The sequence below is a fragment of the Nasonia vitripennis genome, chromosome 2 (assembly GCF_009193385.2).
Source record: "Nasonia vitripennis strain AsymCx chromosome 2, Nvit_psr_1.1, whole genome shotgun sequence".
Lineage (NCBI taxonomy): Eukaryota > Metazoa > Arthropoda > Insecta > Hymenoptera > Pteromalidae > Nasonia > Nasonia vitripennis.
The window spans coordinates 22,483,421-22,509,279 of NC_045758.1; the positions used below are offsets into that span (position 1 = coordinate 22,483,421).

Sequence of the window (25,859 nt, forward strand, 5' to 3'; positions counted from 1 at the left end):
AATACAATAACAGCTGTAGGGGAGATAATCGTTAAGGACTCTTATAAAAATATAACCGAGGTACATATAGCGATGAGGAATTCTGACCGACGGTAAACAATTAATTGTTGTTATAAAACAGCGTTTGAAAATTCATGAAGACAATGTCTGAATTCCCTGCTTATAGATTTTTCACGGTCAATGCCAAAGAGTTACTTCGACGATACGTGGAGTTTTTTTCTTCGTATATACTCTTTTTAGCGAAGCTCGTTTTATTTTAACGTGCTGCGGTATAGAGAACTGAAATTTGCTGGTAGAAAAGATTGCTTTGGCTAAACTAAAAGGCGATTTCAAAGCAGCCGCAATTTTTAACTGATTATTGAATGTAAATTCTTTCATGGAATAAAAAATAATAAATACTCTTGGAACATATAGAAAATAAATTCAAATTGTGGATTTTTGTGTATAGTATAGTTATGAAAATTTTTATTTTGGTAGTTAAAATGAGAGGAATAAACAATAATAACAATCAAACATATGTGCATACTACGATATAAACACGCATTTAGTAGACAATTTTGTACTGTCACTGTGCTTGAAGACAAACAAAAATTTTAAAAACAATAATCTTTATAAATTAAGAAAAGATAATAGAGGAGAAAGATAATTTAATATCGTTTATACGTATTTGAGAATGTATTGTATATTTACAAATATCACCTTTCCACCTACTGTACTATTCACTTAACGATTTGAAATAACTTGTAGAAACATGAAAAAGTGAACTGAAACTTGTCTTGCAGAGCAACGGTTGTAGAATCAGTACATCCTGATTTTGGTGCAAAAGAAATGCAGTTGCATTTTAGACTGTAGTCAATTTATGACTAGATTCAAGAAAAAACAAATTTGCACCTCATTGTCTCTTTTTAGCTGCTTTCACTGCCTTGGTTTTCTGCTTTTCTCCACCAGAGAAGAAGGATGTGATGACTTCAGACATCTCTGGCATATTGTAACTTGTAAGATTATTCAGCTGCTCCATTTCCTACAAGTTATCGCATATATCAGCATTTTTAAACAAAATTAAATTATACACTTTTCTTATTTATATTTGTAGTTCATTTTGAAAGTACCTTCTTAGTTTCAGGATCATTCATGATTTTTGGTAAAATCATAACCAGCACAAGTGGTAGTATCATCATGAGAACCTAAAAAACATTGTAAGTTATTAAAATATGTCATTCAAAGCATAGAACTTGCAATTCTGCATAATTATTTGTATCGTACCATAGGGTTAAACAAGAAATCAGTCACCCGCCATTGCTCTCTTAACTGGAAATACCTGAACGGTGCAAGTGGCCTCATTTTTAATGGATACGGCACTTGAATAACTTGAGATGTTTGAATGAGATTAACTTTTCTTGCTCTAAACTTTCCTTTGGAATTAATCTCTACCCTAACTGGCTCGTAAGCGTAATTTGGATTAACTACTTCTACTATGTATGATCCTGAAGGTACATTTGATATGATGAATGTTCCATCCTCCCTGTAAACAAAGTGGTACAAATTAGTAATGCTACTTCAACGTAACAATTCTTGAGTGCAATTAACATGAACCATGATACAGAAAAAAGGCACTGATAACCAAATTCTAATTTATTAACCTCAATTTATAATATAAAATAAACATGAGGGACTTTGATCCTAGATAAAAATTAACTTTCCATTAAATTAAATCCCTCGTCTGTTCTAAATATAGTTTCCACATATGTTTTTGAAGTGCAACTTATAGCTGCACTTCAGCATCAAAGTAGAGTCTATTTACCTAAGAAATCCATAATGCTCGCCACCATTGGCCATGACGTGAGTCATCAATTGCCATCCGGTATTGGCGGCATTTTCCCAGGGAAAAACTTTTCCTTCGATAACGTAAAGATCCGTGGATGTGTCCTCTTCACTTTCGGCGAAGGTGTGACTGGAAAACAGACTTAAAACTAGAAAAATCGCAAAAACACATCTTGTTTGGTCCATCATGATGCTACACGCACGACTATTCACCAAACAACACGTCTGCTTTAGTCAGCTGAGGCTGTGAAGTGAACGTAGATTGTGATTGCTAATGTTGGATAACATGATTTTCGAAAATTCGCATTTTCATTTCATGTATGGATTAAAAGACATTAATATTTAAAAAAAGGTTTATTACGAATTTTGGAAATAGGAAAATTTGCATTTTTTCTTTAATCAGTTAAAAACATTAAGATAAATAAGTTCGTTCATTTTGTAGATTGGCAACACTGAGCGCCATATTAACGATTAACGATGCTCCGCACTCCGCAGACCGCAGGTCATTTAGTCGATGCCCGGATGCTACACCGGCTGCACGATTGTAATTTCGTTTCATGCAGCGGCTGTAGTATAGTCTTGTATACACAAACTATAACCTTTTCTCGAAGCAACGTAGATGCGGATAATCCGGTCGGAGTCTGTTGGATTGAGGCGAAGATATAATTTATTTACAGTTTTAGTGGAGTTTTAAATACAGAATACTGTATTGTTTATTTTTTATTTAAAATAGTGGATTAGATATTCAGATAATTTATTACAATGGAGGATAAAATACGCCAAATGGAAGACGAAATGAGTCGGTAAGAATATAACCTCACTTTTCTAATATACTTTCTAGAATTTTCTTGTGTATACAAACAAAAGTTGTGTCAGTCTTATTAACTGATTGCGTCTTGGTTAATAATTATGCGTTATTTTTTTTTTGTCTACACCTCACAAACTTTCTTTTTATTTATTAAGTCTCTTACAAACTTATACATTATTTCTATTACAATAGTAGTAAGTTGTGTTTTGAATGATATAATGTAATTTACAGATTTGAGGCTGAAATTGGAGGGCAGATGGTGCCTTCAATGGCAAGGCCAGTTATTGGTGCCAACACATACAATCAAGTAGCAAGGCAGTTGCAACAAACGGATATGCCATCTCCAGTTGTCACAGCAACGGCAGCATCGTTAGCATTTCCTCCAATGTTAGGTCACTTTCCACCACCACCACCACCACCTCCTCCACCAGCACCACCGCTTATGATTCCACCTCAAGTGGCTAGACAGGGTATATTAAAGTTTAAATTTAAAAAGTCTGATACAGTAAAAGTAAGTAAATTTCATTATGCTACTAACAAAACTATTATTTTTTCAGGTGCAGTCCCCATTACCACTTATTCGTCACCTGCACAGATAAGTACTCCTTTCATATCAAATATAGTAGAACCGATATTAAGTGCCACACCTAAAACCTTTGAACCAGCCCCTGCAGCTCCAATTATTCATCCAGAAATAATTGAGCAAATCATCAATACCAAAATACCTGAAGATGATACGAAGAAAAAACCAAAAGTTAAAGGTGTAAGTACAGCAGCAGAATTAGCCATTAGTCAAGGAAAAGCTAGTTCTATTATGGCAAATGCAAGTGCTGAAGAATCCCATCCAAAAGGCAAAGGAAAGAAAAATAAAAAAATTATCAGGATGGCAGGTGGCCAGACATGGGAGGATCCATCATTACTCGAGTGGGATGAAGGTCAGTAGATAGTCTTTATATTTTAAACTTGAATTTCATTGATGACTTTATCTTATCGTCTATTTTAATTTCAAAAAGGCATGCCAATGTCGGCTAGAGTTTTCCTTTAATAAATCAATAAAATTTTGACGTCAGAAATTAGGCCGCGTACTTGTCGTTTGATCGGGAGTTTCCTCATTCCATCATGTCTTTCTTCACAGATGACTTTAGAATATTCTGCGGTGATCTGGGCAACGACGTCACGGATGAGATGCTCGTCCGGGTATTTGGCAAATACCCCAGCTTTCAGAAAGCTAAAGTTGTGCGAGACAAAAGAACAAACAAGACCAAGGGCTTTGGTTTTGTCTCTTTCAAGGATCCCCAGGACTTCATCAAGGCAATGAAGGAAATGAATGGTGAGTTCATAGTAAAATTACATACTCTTTTATTTGTCTTGAAAATAAAATTTTATTGTACCATCGATAAGAGATCTCGTGCAGATATCTGCAATCTGCTATATTCGTTTTGCGCGATAGCCAGTCAGTTACTACTCGTTAATCCTTAATTTTACGAAGTTTTTTCTGTCACTCGATTTACTACGATTTACGTTTTTTTTTTTGTTTTTTTTCTCTTATTACATTTATGGTTTTATGAGATTTAAGTACATACAATTACTAGTTGCATTCAAAAAGATATCAGAGCTTTAACAGGCTCTTTTGTGAACGTCATGAATCTCTGCTAACGAATGAAAATTAATTTAAACGTCTTGAATGATGAAAGTATTTTAAAATTATTATTTTGGCTTGCAATGAAAATTACATCAATATGCTTGATGCATAAACTTTTTCCTACTTAGCTTGTTAAGTAAAAATAGTAAATGATGATCATTTCTAGAATGAATAGAACATTTTCAATGTATCTCTCATAAATAATACTGCATAGTATATTTTCTCCAACTTGGTCAAGACATTTCAGCTTTGATTTTCAATGTAACTTATGATTTCACTATTCAAGACGTTGCATAGCAGTTTACATAGACAAACGCACTTCGCTACAATGAGCAATCGCCTTATATGGTTTATATTGAAAGGCTACATTAACGTTCGTAATTAGTATGGAAGTACAGGACAGCACCCTTTACTCTAATTGAATGATTGCAATTCTTGCTTACTCGCTAAGGTATATAATATAATGTGTCGAGGGAAAAAAATGAAATTTCTTCGTATGCATACGCTACGACCCTTTGCAATATATAATAATGTTTTTCTTAACACGTGCATGAAAAAGACCCGTTTCCATGCCTCTAAAGTGAATGGCAAGCTGCTCATTTCGAGCGTGCGGGAGGAAATAGCCATTCCCTCCCGCTACTCATAACCACTCAAAAACACTCAAATTTTGGAAAATTTTTGAAAATTTTTGAAAATTATTGATATTTTTTGAGAGAGCGTGGTTTACGACTCAAAATGCGCAACTTACCATTCACTCTATATGCGTGAAAACGGGTCTTTACAGGCACTTGTCAAAAAAAGTACAGTGTGCAACAAGGGGGGGAGGGCAATTTCTACCTCGGGTAAAATTTTTTCCCCCCTACTTGCACAATATACTATTATATGATTTAAACGCACAGAAAGGAGCAGGGAGTCGTTGATGTACAATCTTGATTGTTATGTTTTGAAAATGTATATTAATAGCACGAAGAATTCTTTGTCGCGAATCAAAAGACGTTAAATGGGTGAGATCGTGGCGCGGCCGAGCCAGGCGCGTTTTGTTCTTCAAAGCCTCGCGGAAATGCGAAATTCCGCTATTCTTGCTATCGTGCTCTACGGGAATTACTTTCGACACGAAAGGATAGTCAAAATAACACGTGAAATTTGCATACAATTTTTCATTTGGCTATCAAGTTTAATCTTCTACAGTGAAATAAGTCTAACTAACGTGCGCAGCAACCACACGGGAAATCCCGCAACCTGGCGCGTGCGCGCTTCTACTTACGGAACGACGTTGTGAAAAATCAAGTCCGAGATCGCGAGAAATCAGCGAAGAGCTCGGACACGTCAACACAGCTGATACAGAGAGATAGAGAGAAGGGAGGAAGCGGGAGATATCGTCATCGTCGACGTCTACTTGCCCGACGGACCCCAGCCGTACGATATAAACAGCTGGGGTATGATGGAGTAGTGGCGTCGAGGCTGGCCAAGGTTGCCGTTTCTCAGGGCCACCCGATAGTTGGACTGGTTGTTGGTTTGGGCGGCAGCCGAGGGCGACGACTCGCTGCCACTTCTTCGGCCCTGGTCGCCGCTACTCTTGCCAGCGTCAGCTTGCGAGGAACCTGCAACAGTTTTATCGTCGTTTCGCTTGCAAACAAACAAGAGCAGCAATCGCTTTTTCGAAACAGTTGCCTATTATAGCCGGCTTCGATAAGATTTAAACTTTCGGCTGCGCCGTCGCTGTTATTCGTATCGGTACGAGACTTCCGTAAATCGTTGAGTTATTCTTATAACACAAGACCTCCCGCTCGCGCGCGACTTTCGAAAGAACCAAACGAATAAGCTCGAGTTGATACCTGAAGGTGGTGGGTGGTTAGCCCTGGGACTCATGTAGAGCACGGAGAAGGGCATGCCACCGGCGCCCCATCCTCTCGACATGAAGACGTCCTTCTTGGACAGTCTGCCGGCGGCGGGTAGAGCTGCTGCTGCGGGCTGTTGCAGCAGATGCTCTCTGGCCTCGGATGCGGACACGTAAGCCGACGGCACGTCTCGCCAGAGCTCAGAAGCCTGCTCGACGTCTCGCACGCGAATGGCTTGCACCCTGAAACAGAGGTTTGTTTATTGTACAGGGATTTATGAAAAGCTGCGAGTTTTTGATGGCGAGCTTTAATTTAAAAGTTTTAATTAGGGAAAAATGAAGCACTTGGAAGCTAACATAAGAAACTCATCCTTTAGAACATTACTTATACCATAATAATACGAAGTTAATTTGCCTCCTACACCCCTCCTCCCTATTTGATTGTAACAAAGGATCTTTTGTCCTGGCTGCCGCATTGTTGATATTGTTTAATTTTGAAAAAATTAATAACCGTTCTCTTGACACGTGCTAGGTTATCAAAATTAATTGACGCTCGGAAAATTTTAAAAATGCAAGTAGTTTTATAGACGCAAAATAATGCAACAGCTGCGATGCATTCCGCAACTTTCGCAAGCCTGTGAATATATATCTCGACTGCGGCGCTCGATTCACAGCTCGACTCGTGAATGAAAGACGCGTCATACCGCGAGGCTCTTAGGTGTAGGATTAGGCTTTAGGGAATCGACGATGTCTAATCGTCTGACGCGCGAGGGACATATCCGGCTGTCGAGCTTACGTAAACATTCATAAGGGCTGACGAGCCTCCGGCGAAGAATCGCATCCGCGAACTGAAGCCCGTCGGATGGCGCACGTATACGCGCGCTTTTGACTTCCGCACTCGCCGACCTTTGTACCGTTTTCTTTTTCCATTTATCGGAAGCCTCTATAGGTGTGATCGAGAGTCGCGCCGCTCTGCATATTGACTCGATTTAATGCTAGAATTTGTAATATATTGTGTAGGAGGGATTAGATTTACAGACCTTAAAAAATGGGATGAGTCCCTCAATGTCTTCAACAATGGGATGAGTTTCTTTAGCCTAGATAAAGAGCTAAATCTTGTACAATCTTACGCGTGATTATACTTGCAATGAATGAAGAATGAATATGCGAAAGCACGCGCTTCACCTAGTCTTTCGTTGAATTTATAATTTATAAACATCTATTTTTAGTCTGAAATATCGTATTATTTTTAACATTTCGGAGAAAACCGAAGCCCATAAAAAAATCGAATAACAAACAAAATAATGCTAATGTCCATTATCTCGCGAGCTCATAAACACCCACGCGCTACTGCGCAGTCAAGTGAAAACATAGAAATCCAATCCCCTGGAGGATAATCAAAATCATAAAAATTGCGTAAACACTCACTTGTCGTACTCGGGCTCCTGCTCGAGGGTGTAGTCGGAATCGAGCCGGGCCGAGTCTAGGATCGGTAGCCAACCCCAGCATCTGCCGGTCGTTGGATTACACTGGGACGCCAGGATCGTCGGCTCGTTGTCCTCCTCGCCGACGCGCCACGAGGGCTTCGGATTGAAGGACGGCGCGCACTGGCAGCTGGACGCCAGTAGGACGACCAGGATCAGTCGGTGCAGGAGGCTTGGCTTGGTTATCCTTTCGCTGCTCGGCATTTTCGCTCGTTGAAATTATCTGAAACGGGATGACGTTTTTTGTTGTTGATGTGATGAATTCACAAGAAAAAGCAATTTGTTAAATATTCGACCCTTGCGTGAATCAGTTTAATTTAGTATGCGCTGCTGAAACCCGTGTTGAGTTAAAATCGCACACTTTATTTTTTATTTACTCATTTATAATGTTACATTTATATCTGATTTATAAATCAACAAATATTAAGAGTATACATTACATTTATCAGAAATTCATCTTTCGTAAACAAATAACGTGCGTACGGCCTGTATTCCCGGAATTCAATATTTAAACAATTTATAATGCATATCTTCTTTTTATTTATATATATATATATATATAAATTGGACGGTTCAGTCAAATTTCTCGAACTAATTTTCTCTGCGAGAATATAATTTATTATTACTCGCAATTCTTGATATCGTGAAATTGCATATTCCTGACGACTCGTATTATTCAACTTATTTACCAATTGTGAGTTTTTCAAGATACACTCGGGAGTTTTACTTGCGCAAATATACGCTCTAAATATATACAGCAGTAGAGAGAGATTCAAGCAAAGCGTTAATTTTATCTTTTCAATTTTTTTCTCTACAATTTCGACACTATTTTATACTGTACAGCATAATTTTTATTTTCTTTCCAAGCACTCGTCGCAGACCCACGCGTCCGCAAATGTCGCTCCGAGACATTGTCGTCGAAAAGCGCAAAACAAGTGCGCGTGATTAGACAAAGATATAGCTTCGACCGACAACGACATCTTGATTAGTCTGCGGAAAACAACAACCTATGCGAAATGCCTGAAAAATTAGTTTCTTCACTTCTCGGATTTCCCACACAGTCCACTTATGCTTCACCCACGACTTTTCTACCGAGCAAATCACACGCTTTGATTACCGACGTTCGCAGAGAAAGGCGTTAATCTCTCCCGAGCTAATAATAGAAGCAGTGTCCAGCAGATATAGCCGGCGCTCCTTGCGTGAAATGTGTCGCCTCGGCAGCGTGCACGCGGGGAATCCAAGGCAATAAAAATTCGACAAACCGCCGGCTCGCGTGGGCGCCTCCGCGGAATCTCGGAAGCAAGTTCGAGAGCCGATCATTCGCAGTCCCGTGCGCGCGCGTGTACCTACGCTATATGTGTGCTGTTGGGGGAGGAAATACCGCGAATCCCACCTGGGCGCTAGGTGTAGGTATACCTATAGTCGATGTATTTCCTGCATGCAAAGGGATTGCGCGTGCATAACAACTTGTTGGACGCGCAAGTTTCAGACAGACATCAGACGCAATCCGGCCAAATTCCCTCCTACATTATGTTACACGAGCGGAGGGATTTTCAGAAAAATCGCTTCGGAGCTATCGCTGCTGACGTCATCGTCATCGACGCGTTCGAGTTTGGAAAAAAGTTTTTAGCCAACAAAGAGACTCGAGAATAGTCGTGCCTCTATAGCTCGTTGCGTAATGAATTAATTTAACAATATACATAAATACACGCAGATCGCTCCGCAAGATCACTCGCGCGTTGTGTACGGATAAATCGACGAAGAGGAATATCTGTAATCGCGTTGGCTGTAAATATACGCTCTCGATAAGGTTGAAAAAACCTATCGATGCGAATTCCGGTGTATGTGTGCATCGGGGGGGGGGGGGGGGGGGGGGGGGAGAGAGAAAGAAAAAAGCGGAGAAAACGCCGAGAATGTTTGCACGACACAACTATCTGGAGTCATCGAAAGTGTCGCCCGCTCGGGCCGCACGCGCTCGGCTGATGCACATCCTTATGGCCGCGACGAGACGACAGCATAGCGCAATGACGATCGCGAACGCATATGCGATGTACACACGGCGCTTACATGCGCGCGCGATGCTGATGCCGCTTTTCACGCTCGCGCGTGAGAGCTGCGAGTATCGGGGGAATATTAGAGGCGCCAGAGAGCCGAGCGATTTATCGGGCCCCGACAACTCGTTATGAGTCTTTACGATTATATCGCCGGCTGTCAAAGCTCCTCGTCGAGTCGGCGTCATCGGTGTCGCATCCCCGGACGCGCGCGAGCGCGATAGTCGTTGTAATTTATGCGCCGTGTTTACATCGATCGCGAGGAATGCGCGCGGCGATGAGCCGCCGAAGCTATTTTTGACGAGGACCGATTTATATTTAGCCGCCCCTAGGCTAATTTCCGCGAGGCGTGGGATTCCGCGGAGCCGCGGATTTTTCGGAAGGATGTGCCGCTATTCGGTCGGTGATACGTGCGCGTGTTTTGTAGCAATGTTTTCTCGCGATCGCAGCCGGGTGTTTTCCGACGATGACCGATCTGGTTTATCCGCGCGCGAGGCTTCTTTTTTTAACGATCATTATGGAGTGATTGATCAGCTTTGTGTGGTATTTTTTAGCGCAGCGTGTTTTTTTTTCTCTCGGGCGAATATTCCCTCGATTATTACAAAATTGCGGATGTAAAGCGTTTTCATCGGGAGATTTGATCGACGTTATTATAAAATTTACATACACTTTGCTGAGGGTTCTGTAAAAGCAGAATATGCGTCATTCCCCTCGAGCGACAAAATCGAAGACACCATATTATTATCTTCTCTCTGCTATATAAACTTCGTTTGATCACATCCGAAGTATGTTGAAGAAAGACGAAAGTTTTATTCTTAAACGATACGACTCACCCTTCGCTGGCCTTTTTTTGTAGTCTTATGAGATGATTGCTTACGCATGACGGATTATTTTCGACCTCCTTTTTTTTCTAATTAAGCAACCCGATTGCTCGAATTGATATCGTCTTTACAAAAGCAAAATGACACGTGCGCTCGGATATCTCATTTTTTAGAATTTTTTTAGAAATAATCGGTCCGCTACTTTATATCGGGTATGCTACAAGTCCATGATGAAAAAAAGGCATTTCTAAATATGAGCATATTAATTACCAGACTTGTATTCTTTTATCGTCCATTTTGCAAATTGATTGGAGTGAATTAGCATTGCATCACAAGACCAACATTGATTATTATTATTTATTAATGCATTGATTGAAAAAATTGTCTTCTCATATACTTAGTTTTATTATTGCGATGATTGCGTGTTATCAGTGAAACGTTTTGGTCTATTTTAAGTTTTTTTTATCGCAAACAAATATAAACGAATGTATTTTTATATTGTCTTATTCACGTTTCAATATAGCATCGGAGATAAAATGGTATGGCTTCATTTCATAAAGTGCAGTTAGTTGACCTACCGCTACGTAAATTAAATTTCACATCAATAATATGAATCATCCGATACAAATATTTTCGATGACACGGCAGAGATTTAAAATTTTTTCTTATGCATTTTTTTCGAGATCGCATTAAAATAATGCCGTTTCGATTAATTCAGTAAAGTTACGGTTAGTTATATACGTATAATATTAGAAACATTACTGCTCTATATCTGGATAAACAATATTAGTACGAATTACGTGATAAGTTGAAACTTCTATCATTTATACTGAATTCAAAATTGCGTATTTAGAATTTCGAACATTGAAGCAAGGTAATTTACAATGTACCTACACAAAATTCGTGTTTCTTATCAGTAATACCTGTATGCTTAAAGTCTATTATAACTAAACTAGAAATTTTATCATACGCTTCAAAAGTTTGCATTAATTGAACTATTGGTATGCATCGCAAATGAGTAATATGCATAAAGATTATAAGAAATAGAAATAACGTAAAGCCACAATTTTATACTTTATTAATTACACCCTAAATTAATCAACCACACGACTCTGCCAATAAAATTTTAGTCGAAATATAAGCTTTATGTCTTGCAACGTCTAGTAGCAGAGAGCAGTTTACATTGTTTACGAAGCAGATGAAATTAATGACTATGAGAAGACTTTTATGCTACTGTCATTGATATACAACCTTATTATTAGATAAAAGAAATGCAATTATCGAATCGTCATTTATACCAACGTCGTGATAGGGAAATTAATTTTCCTGATACGTCGTTGTGCAATCACTTACGCTATACTCACTACTTCTGTCTCAGTAACAAAAAAAAAACGAAATAAATCACCCGATAAAATTGTGTAATAAAAATCATCCCCCACTGCGGAATTCTCAAACAATGACGCGCACAAGCAACCTGTTGAGACGAAAATCCAATCGGTACTCACCCGAATAATCCTCGTAGGAGACAAACAATTCTTATCCCCTCAGCTCGTCCAGAAGGCGGCTCGAAAATTCAGGGATCGTTCCACAAGTGGTGTCTCTTTGCAAATGAGAGCAGCGTCGGTAACTCCACTCGACGCGTCTATCGGGTTCGCACACGTGAGAGGAGATCGTTCGTTCGTTCGTTGGCGTGTTGCGTTATGTATATCCCGTGGCGTTCGCAGGATATACTCGTTCCGGTGTGCGGCTGACTTCCGAGTCGGAGAGACCGCGACCAAGTGCCTCGCGCCGAGGTGCGTCCCGGCACTTCATTCAGCAACCCCCTACCCCGCTCGCGAGCGCGCGCCTTTTACTCCCGCTCGGGAGACTGTATACGACGTCGGCGCCGCTGCCGACGCGAGCTTACAAAGGTCCCTCCCCCACCGCTGCGCCAGACCAATCGGCTTATCTGCAATCGCGACGACGGCTAATACGACGACATGTCGTCTGCGCTCTACAGCCGTGTGCATCAAAAGTGATCCCGCGCCGATGCTTATGCGCGAGAATAGGAAGAACGCAAGAGATTTGTCAAGAGCGACGCGAGTAGTCCGCTCGCTATCTATGCGTATGCGATTCTTGCTTATTCTTCTGTACGCCGCGTTATTTTTCCACTATTTGATTATCGGACGGAGTAGCAGCGGGTTAGGCAACGCGTTGATTACAGGCGTACGGAAGGTTTTGCTTGTACGCGGCGCGGAAAGCTCGAGCGCAAGCTCTAATGCGCGGCGCAAGGACGGACGGGGTGATCGTGATTCGACGAAACCGTTTTAGAGCTACTTGACAGAGGACTTGGCGGCCCGGAGCGAGAAATATTTTTTGACTCAGCGGTTATAATTGTATAAGGTGAAGTGCAGGAATGCATCGGATTGTATAAAGCTCAATGTTTTCTTCGAAATGTGTTTACGTGCAGTCGACTTCTCTGAATCGATATATCTAAAATTTGCTCTCGGAAAAAGATTTCATTTCCTCGCGGGACTTTGTTCGTTCGCGACATTCGTCTGCTTTATATCTCGATTGCGCTCTTTTTTTAGATAGTGCAGTTTTTTTAATAATTTCGATAGCTGCGAACCCCCTTTGGTGGCGAATGATAACGTCATTTTTATGATTTTTTGTAAAAATCATGGAGATATTTATAATGCGTTATTATATCTGATAGGTCCAGTAGCTTGCGCAATCATGTAAGAAATTCGAGAAAAGACCTAAAAATTTAAAAAATCAGTAGGTAGCTTGAGGCAATTCGTAAAAATGCTTTCTACAAATTTTAAATAATTTTATATTTTACGTGCAATAAAAATGAGATATTTATGAAATGTATAAATTTTGAAGGATTAACTCACTATTCTAATTGGGGTCATCAACATTCATACTTCGCAGAATTTCATATAAAACTGGAATGGACCATTTTAGTCGATGAACTATATACTCATTCTTATAAATAGATCAATCTTCTTAAATCTATACAAATATTATTCCGTTTTTTAAATTTTTTATAAAAAAATCAAATATTGTTTTCTTCTTACGCTTTCCTAAAAATCTTACTGAATAAATTTATGATGGTTCTGTAAAAAACGAAACTTAAAGCTGTTGTGATAACTTTTAAATAAATACGAAAACGGCATCGTTTCACGCATGATATATTTTATCGTAAACAGGTATACATTTTTAGTTCTTTCTTCAAATATTGACGCGAAAGTATTAACTGTATGAGAAAGATGTGAAAATATAGAAAAAGTATTCCCGACATAAATATAGGAGTGAATCTTTAGGTTAATAAAAAAAGGTTATTAATCTGTGGACTGCAAGCATACATTTAGTTTTAATAAATTACTAGAGATTGTTAGGCAAAGTTAAATGAATTATCTTGATTTCAATGAATCATTTGAGAAAATCCCAGGCGAAAGATTTATGATAGTAAAGTTTTGAAAACATTCGCAACGTGTTACAAAACATGTTTTCTTTTGAACGCGAAGCGTAAATAAAAAAAACGTAAAAAATACATAAATTCCTACAAGCTCTGAAGTAGAAAATAAATTGAAATTTGGAGACTATATACATTGTACACCTTATACACGTACATGCATCATATTTGTGAGCATATGGAACGATGACGAAAAATAAACAGATTGATGTGCGTAACTATCTGTAAGCCTGGTTACGCACATGGTGATTGGAATTTGAGAATGAGCCCCAAAGGACATGCAACAACGTGACAAAAAGAGATTACAAGCGTGAAAAAATTGTAGGAATTAAGAGGGCGATATACATACGGTAGATGGAAAGTGATCGAATGTACTTGAATGACAGGCGATAGATTGGGGGAAGAGGGGTAAAAAAATGTACCACATTCAGCGATAGCTCCTTTGAGCAATTTGCTTTGCACCTGATGAAATGTCGTGTCACAACAAACTTCTTGCAAGTGCCTTAATGCGTTTAAGAGTTAAAAACTTTCAATCTAGTTTGCGATTTAAGTATTCAAGCGTTTGATAGAAATAAATTTTGCACACACTAAAATAACACTAAAAAATCTCGAATTCAGTAGCATAGATCGAAATTAGTCAGGCGCAACAAGTAGTTATGGCAAACGTGAGAGCATCCTTAGAGCATATTCAAGTATTATGTAAACTCGTTTCATGTTCATATTTCAATCACATAATCGAATGTTGTGGTACAAGCTGTTCTAAATCCATTATTGTTTGCACTTATCGTGTTATCGATTTTCAGTCGACTTCTCGAAAGTTATCTCAAAACACGGCTGACAAAACACGCAATCTAGAGCTCAGATAAAAAACCAATCCATAAAATGTATGAGATTTATCTTGTTTTTGTAGGTCCCATAAGATAGGGTGGTAAAATGAATTTACGATAAAAGAGCTTCCAAAAAATTGTAGAAGCGGTTCAGGCATTCACACTCTTTTAACTTACAATTTTACTTAAATTGGCTGAATAACCTTTTATTTGTGTAGGTATATTCTTTCAACTAGTACGAGACAATATTTTATGACGAATAATTTGCAATTTCTAGTTCTTTCTAATGAATTTGGAGTTTTGTATTGCGCATATATCATTTCCTGCATTAGAGTTATTACAACCATTATTATACATGTATATAGGCCCGTGTTAATCCTTACGGTACACTCTTATCTGGCTAATAATGCGAGATTCTTGGAAGTGAATATCCCCGCTTACCTTGATAAAGATTCATTCTTACCATCGAAATTTTCATGATGTATAATGCGAGTGATCAGAAGCTCTGTAAATTTCATTTTTAATCGCCTGTGGATAGGAAATTTAGTATAATCACACAGTAAATGTATTCCTTCGCAAATGTTTCCAAATTCGTTTTCACGAAAAAGGGCGTAAAATTCAACGAGCCAGCTCCACATACGCCAACGGGAGTTTCATACAAATCGCCTTACTATTCCCCTTTTCTAAATACATTAATATCGGATTCACAAGTATATACAGTGAGCCACTATGGCGAAACATCGCCCGGGATCATGCATAATTCCTGCTCATCCTTCTCAAAAATCACTGATTCATGCGCTGACCTATGCATATTTTAACGAGCAACAAGTCGCTGCTCTCGTCGCATCGGAGATAAACCGGGAAAAGCAACTTGAGCAACAGCTGCCTGCCGTGTTCGGAGAGGGTCGAGGGAGTTCAGTGATCTAGAAAAATGAGAAAAGAAGGCGCGGTGCGTGAAGCAGTGAACACACCGAAGTAGAAGAGAGTCTTCTCGAGTATGTGATGATAGACGCGCAGGTACCGCAGAAATGATGAACCATTGAACGGATATATGAGGCGAGCGCGAACCCCAAAGGCACCCGTTGGAGCATCTTCGACGGTCGAGCCCAGACGGGTAAGCTGCACCCCTTGATCAAACTTACACTTCTGATCTGCGGTACATGCTACACCCACGCGTATAAGAAAGACCACTCGATCCATAATCAAGCGCTAAATTACGTTATTGCTTGGCCTGTGGCTAAAGTTTTCGCGATAATGACGTTATCTGTCTACTTAAGCTACGAGAACTTTTCGAAGACTCGCCATCAGAGCTTCAGGCTCAACACAAGTTAATTGACTGTTATTTATAATGGAAACGTTTCTTGCACCGAGCCCTTGTTATTCTTCTGCTGTTGTTGTAGAGTTTCCGCTTGTTATTCGCCACTCCACAATCTGCCACAAGGTTCATATACGTATCAATGAACTTTCATTCTTTTGAGAACTTTATCCTGTCAATTTGAAAATAGGAAGGTATACTTATAATTTACGCACATTAGTTGGTAGTTTATTTGATGACGTATTTTACTTCGGATCCTTTGAGCGGAATTATATTGCAGAAGAGTTGACACGGTGGAAAGAAAGTAAGTGCGATTTAGGTAAGGGTTAATTGTCTCAAACAGATCAATAACACCTCCTATACGTCACTCTATTTGAGGATCAAACGGAAAGCTTTAGCGAGTTGACCATACCGATGAAATAGATATTATTTTTCAATAGTATACCAAATTATTAAACATATAAATTAAAAAGTTAGAATTAAAAATTTTGAACGCGTATTCTTTATATAAAGTAAGCTGAAAATGCTTTTGTCTGCTAAGAAAAGTAAAAAAGTTTGTTCATGCAGATAAAATGCCATTATTCGAATCGCTTAGATAAATATTACGAAATGCAAGGAAAAATCCACCCTTACCGTTAGCTTTGCTCTGGATCTTAAAATACCGTATGTGTGCGACAGAATTATCTCGATGCGAGAGCAGGAAGCGCGTCACAATTTACCTTTAGTATGAACTTTCCACAATGTTCAGTGCAGCGAAGGTTTAGATAACGTCGAATAGCACCTGCTCTAAATCCTTTCACTCATCTCTTCTACAGTATTACATTTTTATCTCTTTTCCGCTTATTCGTGAATTGAAAACAATTGCTCTGAATTGCTATACCACTGAAAACGCATCCAATCTTAGAAGATAACCAAATCGTGTTCGAGGAAAAACAATTGCTTCAAAAGTGGAAAAAAAATTTAATAGTAGCTTCGACGTCCGAGAACGAAGCGGGCTTCGCAAATAAGTAACATGTGTTGGTTATCAGATGTTTCCAAGATAAGCTATAGAGCTATACAGACCGTATGATTTGATTATAACCCTTTGGACGTCACGACTAAAATGTAGAGTAGTATTGAAAAACTTTATTCAAATACGGAGATGGATTATTAGATTAATCTTCACTTGTTCCCGAAAAGATATCATTCGCAGATGTTTATCCAAGTAAAGCCCCCCTTTAAATATGTATTGCTAGCGTTTTCACAACTTTTAATACAATATTTGATGTTATCTGTATTTTTCATCAATGTATAATACTTTCAAATTGTCAAAGTTAAAAACATTTTATCGGATCTTTCAAATTTTAAATTTAAGTTACGTCTAGATGTATCTGCGTACAAAGTTTACTCGTTCATAAACAGATCCCTCGGCTTTATTAAAAGCGAAACAACATAGCTTATCGTTAAGTAGTTTCTGCGATCTTTCTTATCGCAGTTAAAAGGCTTACGTTGCTGAAGTACGATAGCAGATAAACATATTTTCAAAAAGGATTACATAAAAAATACAAGAATTAAATAATAAATTGTATTTAATTTAAAGTTTGCGAATAAAGAAATGAAAAGTCGCTTAAGGGGCCACCCCACCAGTTATATAGATATATACTACCAATGTTAATTTACGCTCCCAACTTCTGGAAAAACGAGAGCTTTTATGACTCTCAAAAAATTACAGGAGCTAGTTGTCGGTACAATCTTTGCGCGGAAGTGAGCTGGACAGCATTTATGAACGCACACCCAGGGGAAAAGGATATTTAAAATATACTTTCCAGATATGACAGATATTTTGGGTTAGATCAGATCGATCGTTTATTGTTTATTTTGGCTGACTTTAGGCGCTCGAAAGGAAAGCGTACTTTAAAGTATATTTTTCTCCTGGATCCCGTTGACGGCTGTTATCCAGCCCGCTTCCGCGCAAAGACGGTATCAAAAACTATAACCGGTAATTTTTTCAGACTTCTATGTACAGCCGTTTTGTGTACAACTGATGTGGTGGCCCCTTAAAAACATTGGAATAATAGGAACATTTAGCATTGAATATGCGTTTATCATATTCAGCCACCTGTTGCAACTTGCATTAATATTGATCCTAGAAAATTATCTACAGGTTAAAAATGTTTTAGTATCTCTCAAGCGATTAACGCGCAGGTACCGCAAAAATGATGAACCATTGAACGGATATATGAGGCGAGCGCGAACCCCGAAGGCACCCGTTGGAGCATCTTCGACGGTCGAGCCCAGACGGGTAAGCTGCACCTCTTGATCAAACTTACACTTCTGATCTGCGGTACATGCTACACCCACGTGTATAAGAGAGACATCTTGCATTGATATTGACCCTAGAAAATTATCTGATACTTAAAAATGTTTTAGTATCTCTTGAGCGATTTATACGGCTGGTTTTCTCTAGGGAGAAAATACGTTTTTTAAAGCTCATTATATTACAAAACTAATTGTTATAATATAAAATATCGTAATAAGTAAACAATATAGATTTATCTCGAACTGACTCAATTCTAAAATATAACCCGTTTGGTTTGTATGTTTGCAGGTAGATACGTTGGATCGCGCCCAATCAAATTGCGAAAGAGTAGTTGGAAGCAACGCAATTTGGACACTGTGAGGAAGAAGGAAAAGGAAAAGCAGAATTTGATCGGTCTTCTGACAGGAAGATAGAAATAATTTTATAAAAGGATTACTTTTTAAGAATGGTAAATCATCTATTAATTTAATTGAAAACTGTGCAACCTTTAGTCATAGCAACGTCGATGATGTTTGTAGATGTAAAATTATACGTTTTACACATTTGTAAAATGATTATTGTTAATTCATTTAATGTAACGCGGTGCAAAAAATCCTCATAAAAAATTGAAAACCCCGTTTGAGCGATATATATGATTATTCAAAGTAAATATTTTGCTGAATTACAGTGGCAATCGTTTGACCAGTTCCAAGTTATCAACAAATAATTGAAATTTTTAGGACTTGAAAAGACAAAAGAGTTGAATATGCTTAATAACAAGCCAGCTCTGACGATTGAAAGCTTTATTCAGTGAGTTCAATTCATAACATTTTTATACGCAAAATTTCAGCGAGAATCAGATTACTTTGTATAGGGTTGTATGTTACAGAAAATGCAAGAGAAAATAATAACTAAGGTCTATGTAAATACTAGGATAAACGTAACTGGGCAAGAGTTTGACACGGTGTTCTAAATAAATGTAAGTAATCATGAACTATCAATATTTCTATGCGTTTATGTAGTTGCCTTCTGTTTGAATAAAATGTATTATAAACCAATTGATATAAATAAAGATTCACGCAGAAATGCTTATACACATAAAAAATGTTGTCTTTGAATCTGAATCCGAAAATAGTATTGATCGCACATAGGGCACGAGTGATCGGTCTGGCGAAAAAACATGCAAGAGGTCGAAGGAAAACTCGGCAACTTCTTAATTACGCTGTTGTCGGCCCTCTGAAAAAACAGTGCTGCAGGCTCGTCCAGGATATGACATGCGTTCGCACGAATGTGTTATTTCTTTCTCCTATTTGCCCTTTCTCCATGAGCGGCTCATAAGAATTCGAGAATTTTTCGATAAGAATTTAGAATATATTGGAATAGCCGGAAACCAAATGCCAGATAATCCGATGGCAGTCGCTCAACCCAGCGATATTACTACATTTTAGTTGAAACTGGGAGTAAAGGTACGCGTACTTTTCTCCTATATGCATTCAAAAAATGTTGTATGTATAGATAGATAACGCTCCGAGAGTATAAAAATACGCGTCATTTATAAAAGCAGCAAGCTTCACAATATTGCGTATAGACAATCAATCTTGAGATTATATACGGGTCTGCTTGTACTGATTTTCATGGAAAAATGAGTGAAGATGAATCGGTCGAGGCGACCGAATCCGCCGAGAGCGAAGTCCAAAATCCTTTAGGCGTAAGTATAACTTGAATACATCCTCCTCATCGAATATGACGCTGCTGTCGCAAGTTAGGTTAAGCGCAGCCCTTCTGATTAATTCCGTCGAAAACTTCCGCGTTACGCTGCAACCCTGCAGTCGTACGAAGGCGAGCGCAACAAGTCGGGCGAGCGTCACGGCTTCGGCCGTTATCTGCTGGCCAACGGGGACACTTACGAAGGCGAGTACTGCCGAGGACTTCGCCACGGACACGGGCTTTACGTCTTCAAACTTGGCGCGCGCTACGAGGGCCAGTGGCGCAGAGGCCAGAAACACGGCCGGGGCAGCTTTGTTTACCCAGACGGCACTCGATACGAAGGTGATTGATCGCGAGTATTTCTGGACAACAATAACACTGCGAACGGTCCCACGAGACTTCGTCCGTCTTGGTACCGCGTCCCTTATTACGCGGGCGATTGCTCTTCCCGGCTTTATCGAATTCATCATCAGCGCCGCGACTTGATTAGGCGGCTGTGCATAGTTGTTCTTTTTTTTATTCGTCGATAATTTGCAAATGAGTATAATTTTACAATATAATATATAATAATATTATGTTCTACTCGAGGCGAATGGAAGCGCGACAAGAGATGCGGCTTCGGAGCTTACCACTACCGCAACGGCGACGTCTACGAGGGCACATGGCGCCAGGACTACCGTCACGGCTTGGGCAGCTACACTTACGCCGACGGCGGCTGTAAATTCTACGGGAGCTGGATCGCCGACCGAATGCAGGGCATAGGACAGTTGACCCACCAGAGACACCGCTATCACGGCTTCTGGGAAACAAATCTGGTCCATCAGCTGTGACAGCTAAATCGTTCATACCTCTCTCTCTCTCTCTCTCTCTCTCTCTCTCTCTCTCTCTCTCTCTCTCTCTCTCTCTCTCTCTCTCTCTGTCTCGCGCGCGTGAGACGGCCTTGTGCAATGCTCATTGTCGTCGGGGCTACCGTGTGAATATGTTTTCTGGAGCACGAAATTGTATTATAAACGCGATGGCACCATTTTCGCGACAGATATTGAGGGATAAGTATACACCCCGTCGATTGTTCGCTGAAATTTCTCGAGACGAAGTGAACGGCTTACAATTTGTATGATCGCGACTGTGTACCTATATATTTGATTGCGCGTAACGCTGAGATGTAACAGGATCGTTTCGTAAAAGGCAGTCGCTCAGACTATCATAATTAATTAGTAATTATATATAAAATGTGAAGCATTCATCAGCCTCGAACTTTTGTCACGGTCAGGATGCTCATCTTTCAGGCATTTTCGAAATTTTCTAGAATCATAACATTACTATCACATCTTCGTTACGCAGCCACAAGGACGCGGTTGTTACATATTTGAGAATGGCAGCATGCTTCACGGCCACTTCCTGCACATCCTGGATACCTCCGGTCAGATCGTGACCGAAACTGACGAAGCTGCGCAGGTGAGACATTCGCGTGTATTATCCTCTGTATTATATCGTCACGCGATACGGCATATTCAAAGGCAAAAGCGACCCTTGGTAAGTAGATGTATGCCGGGTATGGAAAGACGTCGGGATTGACGGCTCCGCGCGAATATACGCCGACTCATCTACGCACGGATGCGCGTGTTATTTTTCTTTCCAAGTATACATCGTATAGACGTGGAAACTGTCAGGCTTCCCTAATAAAAATACATTGAATGTTTCACTTTACGAATATGCCATCATACAAGCTCTATTGATCCTGAATTTCTATACTCCTGCTCGGATCTATTTTTGGTGACACATAGAGGCAGCTTTGTATATAGGACGAAGTCCAAAAATAGTATGCACTTTCGCGGGTCCTATATACAAGAATCTTGAAAGAATTTTTTTCTTCGGCTTCTCTCAATTTTTTTTATCTGTTAAAAAGATGAACAGAAGCGTTGATAAGCAAAGGGAATAAGCCGGCGGACTTACCACGCCGATAATATAACTTTGCAACTAAAATAACACGAAAAATATTTTTCATACAATAAAAAAGCTTTTAAACACAAAGTTATAAACAATAATTGCAATTACATAGTGAAATTTAGCCTTCTCATCCTACTATTATTTCAATTATACGTTTATTTTTGAATCGAAATCTCTCTTCCAGAAAAAAATAAAAAACCTATGATTGAGAAATAATGTTCGGAATTTTCGAATTCTCGAAATATTAATTTTGGATTTTGTCATGCACGAAAAAACATTCGCTTGAATACACGTCTAATACGAAATCACGCCTTCAAAGAAAAGCTTTATCCGCCGGCGAGAGCGAATATAGAATGTCAAACCCTTTCAATCAAATTTGACAAGACGTATACATACGCGCAGGAAAAATAGCCCCTATAAAACGGAGCCAGCATCCGCCTCCGCGCTCAAATCCCTGTGCGATACGGCATCAGAACGCAAAGCAAAATCCTGTCTGTATAACCACATCAGCTACTCGAACGCCTTCTAATGCGCTTAACTACGAGCTCGCTCCCGTTAATTCAAACAGCTGGTTATATTAGCGCGTACCGCGATTGATCGTTCTCGTTTATACGTAGGAGCCGGAAATTAGCGAGGAGGAACCGCCAAAAGAAGACACTGCTGTTGACGCGAAGGAACTAAGACCCGAGCCTCTGAAACAAGGAATCGTTGCGGTTGTCTGGCGGTCTCGTCGCGTAACCCCCTACAGTTCCGACCTGATGCCGCCGGAACCTGCTGCAGTGATCGATCAGGGGGTAGGTTATTATTTCGAATTTTTGATGTTATTTTTTTTGCGTAGAGATTACGTGGGAGGTGTCCAGGTGAGATTGGGAATTTATAGGAGACGTAAAACAGTAATGCGCTATTTTGACGAAGTTTTTAGAGCGGCTCGGGATGGAAAAGCTCCGCGATTGTGGATAACAATTGAACAAAGAAAAGCACACTCACGCACGTGCTTTCCGTTTTATTGGACGCTTTTGTACTCATAGTATAATTGCCTCGTTTCTCGAGTAGTCAATCGGAGGAAAAATCGAGAATTTGAAAAAAAAAGAAGCAACAGATACATGCAACGAGAGCAAAGCGGTATACATATCCGCGAGAGAGCGGCGTTTCTCGAGATTCAACAAATCGCGAGTTCATAAATATCCAAAGCAAGATTGACGCATCATCGATAAAGTGCCGATATCTCGGGCGCATATCCGTCGGCTCCGTTTCCGCTTCTCGTTAGATCCGTTTTCCCCTTCTCCACGCGCGGTTCGGCCGGAAGCTCTGTTGCACCTGAACATACATACATATATACATACACATCGAAGTATTATATAGCCACGCGCGGCAAAGTGAATTTCCATCGGAAACAGGCACTTCCGCTTCTCGACCAGAGCGCGTCTCTCTCGTTTCCGCATTAGCGCGGATAATATTGCTCGGAAGTTTTATATGCGCGAAAAGGGCCGACAACTGACGGATTTAATAAAATCAGAAAAGCAGCTGGGAGAGAAAGAGCGCATAGGTTTTCCGAGTGAACGATCGCTTCTGATTTTAATGGTTTATACACAGTCGATCTCGCGCGCGAGCGGTTAATAAATTGACGGCGAGTGTATAATACAACGAGTGGCGCGGAAGGATGCGTCGCATAAAAGATTCGGAAATGTCGGAAGTCCCTGGAATAATGCATGCAAGCTTATAATTATACTTGAAAGATTTAGTTTTGGCTGGAATGATTTATCTTTGTCTGTCAAATTTTTGTGATTGCTTCGTCGGTATATGTATTAGCAAATCTACAGGATGTCCCTACACAACTGAATTTTTTTTTTATTTTCCATACCCCGCTTATTGGATTTATTGCTATTAATATTCGGCTAACATTGCTATTCACCGAAAATTGATTCGACTGATCGGTGCGATTGTATGAGAGTTAAATTGTTAAATTCCATTTTCTTTCATATAAAACAGGTTTTTTAAAATTAAGAGTTTTCTTTTTCGGCTTAAGAACGACTCATATTCATGTATTCGACGACTTGTGAAATAATATTATCATTGTTGAACATACGGGCAGATGGACTTCGCTGATCTCTTAGCGTGATGAAAACTTTTCTCGGCTTTGCATGAAGTCAAAGTTATCACTCCATTTGGCGCGACAGTCTGTCCAGGTGATATGCTTCGGTCGCGGCGGAATACTTATGACATTTAGATTTTATTAATACAGGCAAAAATCGCTCCGCATAAAAAAAAATAAAACAGTTAATAAGCTTGATATAAGCGTGATTGCAATGCTTTAGTTCTAAAAATAACGTAACCGTTTACACTTATATTGCATCATGCATTTTCCACGTCAACAACTCGTTGCATTAATAGAAGAAAATGCTTCCAGTCATCCATGGAAACTCTAAACGACGACGTGTGCGACGAAACGGACGATGAGAGGGCAGAGGAGTACCTGAAAAGGGATGACTACGAGGTTGAGTACGAGGACGAGTACGTAGACGAGGAGGCCGAGGACGAAGAGAACGACTATTTGCGAGACTAGCCTCGTTACCGGTCACGTATGATCTTCTCCTTTTTATGCAACGCCTCCGACGAAACTCGTCATTTCGACTATGACAAATACATATAAACGTGCGACGAAAATTGTTCTCCGAACGTGATCAGGCATTCCTTTTACCGCATACAAATGTAGCTTTTTGGATGAATACGTGTTCGAAACAGCAGGGCAGATTTTCGGCCGATTTTGATACGTGCTAGTCTTTCACTTGAAATACCTTCCTGAATCGATGCCTGATTTTGGATTTCTTTTATGTTTTTGTCGCAAACTTTAATGTATGAAACTATACCCTTATACTGTAAATTACGTCTGATGTTTTTATTAAACAAATTTGTCATTCAAGATCATTTATTTAGTAGTACGTGCGTGCTTAAAATTTTAAAATATAACGAAATGCGCGCAAGAATTATTAGGAAAAAATTAGCGAAAGAAAAGTTGTAAGACGCAGCTGCTAAGAATGAATTTTTCAGTCATGTCCTCGTAAATGAATCAGCATATAAGTACTCAGAAACAGCTCCTATGTTAAAAATATGCAAATGGGGTATATCCAAGAGGTATGGGGGACGTGGCCTTGCAAGAAACTTTTCAAATATTTATCATCAGGCGATATAACGCGACGTTTATAAAATGTATCGTTTATGAAATGTATGATTTGGGCAATACTTTAATAGGAAATTTGAAGGTTGAAAAGTAAAAGATATAATTCACCATACATATATCAGAACGGTATATGTTATAATATTTACGTGGTACCGTGGCGTAATGTTTTCGTGAAGTCAGAGTCTTGAATATTTTAGTTTCTAATCAACCTTGCAAATCGAAAATAAGGATCATGATAAAGTCCAGACGGGCATCATTTTCAGTTCGTTTGGAATACTTTTCCCAAAAATCTGACCAGTGCACAAATATTCTTTTTTTATATAAAACTTGTATTATGTTATTAAAAGATTGATAGAAAAATAGCAGAAGAGATTCAACATTTAACCGCAGCCTTTTATAAAACGTCTCTCTGCAAAAGTTATAAATTGCAGACTGAATCGAATTTTAGTTTGTCAAAAGCAACTAATACATGAATAGTAGGCTGATTCCATATTAATATATTCATTCAGCTGAAATGTATTTGACTGCTAAATAAAAATAATTAGAGTTGCTAATTTCAAAAACATTTTCTAGGCAATATATACTAAAATCGCAAAATTCAGTTTGTTTGTTGAAAACAATTGTTACAAGGGAATATCGCGCTAAATGCTTCATTAAAACATAAGGGTAGTCGTTCAAATGTAAAA

The 25,859-nt window shown here is 39.3% G+C and overlaps 4 protein-coding genes across 6 annotated transcripts; 2 read left to right on the forward strand and 2 right to left on the reverse strand.

Moving 5' to 3' along the window:
• Positions 1-435: 435 nt before the first annotated feature.
• On the reverse strand, positions 436-2,218 carry LOC100119266 (ER membrane protein complex subunit 7 homolog). Its single transcript, XM_001605112.6, has 4 exons — positions 1,802-2,218; positions 1,264-1,522; positions 1,110-1,184; positions 436-1,021 (listed from the first exon to the last, which is right to left on the reverse strand). The coding sequence occupies exons 1-4, from the start codon at positions 2,008-2,010 to the stop codon at positions 893-895; spliced, it is 672 nt and encodes a 223-aa protein (XP_001605162.1). The 5' UTR covers positions 2,011-2,218; the 3' UTR covers positions 436-892.
• On the forward strand, positions 2,174-19,446 carry LOC100119300 (RNA-binding protein 42). Of its 2 annotated transcripts, XM_008211761.4 has the most exons (6): positions 2,174-2,624; positions 2,861-3,099; positions 3,187-3,564; positions 3,765-3,959; positions 18,651-18,810; positions 19,030-19,446. In XM_008211761.4, exons 1-5 carry the CDS (start codon positions 2,584-2,586, stop codon positions 18,773-18,775), a joined length of 978 nt encoding a protein of 325 aa, XP_008209983.1. In that variant the 5' UTR covers positions 2,174-2,583; the 3' UTR covers positions 18,776-18,810; positions 19,030-19,446. The 2 variants fall into 2 exon arrangements, with proteins under 2 accessions (XP_008209983.1, XP_016838144.1); XM_016982655.3 differs by having other exon boundaries at positions 18,651-19,399.
• LOC107980717 lies at positions 3,972-12,359 on the reverse strand. The gene is made up of 4 exons (XM_016982656.3): positions 11,970-12,359; positions 7,537-7,815; positions 6,107-6,351; positions 3,972-5,872 (listed from the first exon to the last, which is right to left on the reverse strand). Exons 2-4 carry the CDS (start codon positions 7,794-7,796, stop codon positions 5,664-5,666), a joined length of 714 nt encoding a protein of 237 aa, XP_016838145.1. The 5' UTR covers positions 7,797-7,815; positions 11,970-12,359; the 3' UTR covers positions 3,972-5,663.
• A 77-nt stretch (positions 19,447-19,523) lies between the features above and the next one.
• LOC100119363 (radial spoke head 1 homolog) lies at positions 19,524-24,924 on the forward strand. Of its 2 annotated transcripts, XM_031924861.1 has the most exons (7): positions 19,524-19,807; positions 19,906-20,049; positions 20,171-20,390; positions 20,637-20,863; positions 21,390-21,503; positions 22,613-22,789; positions 24,403-24,924. In XM_031924861.1, exons 2-7 carry the CDS (start codon positions 19,984-19,986, stop codon positions 24,556-24,558), a joined length of 960 nt encoding a protein of 319 aa, XP_031780721.1. In that variant the 5' UTR covers positions 19,524-19,807; positions 19,906-19,983; the 3' UTR covers positions 24,559-24,924. The 2 variants fall into 2 exon arrangements, with proteins under 2 accessions (XP_031780721.1, XP_001603152.1); XM_001603102.5 differs by having other exon boundaries at positions 19,524-20,049.
• Positions 24,925-25,859: the final 935 nt, after the last annotated feature.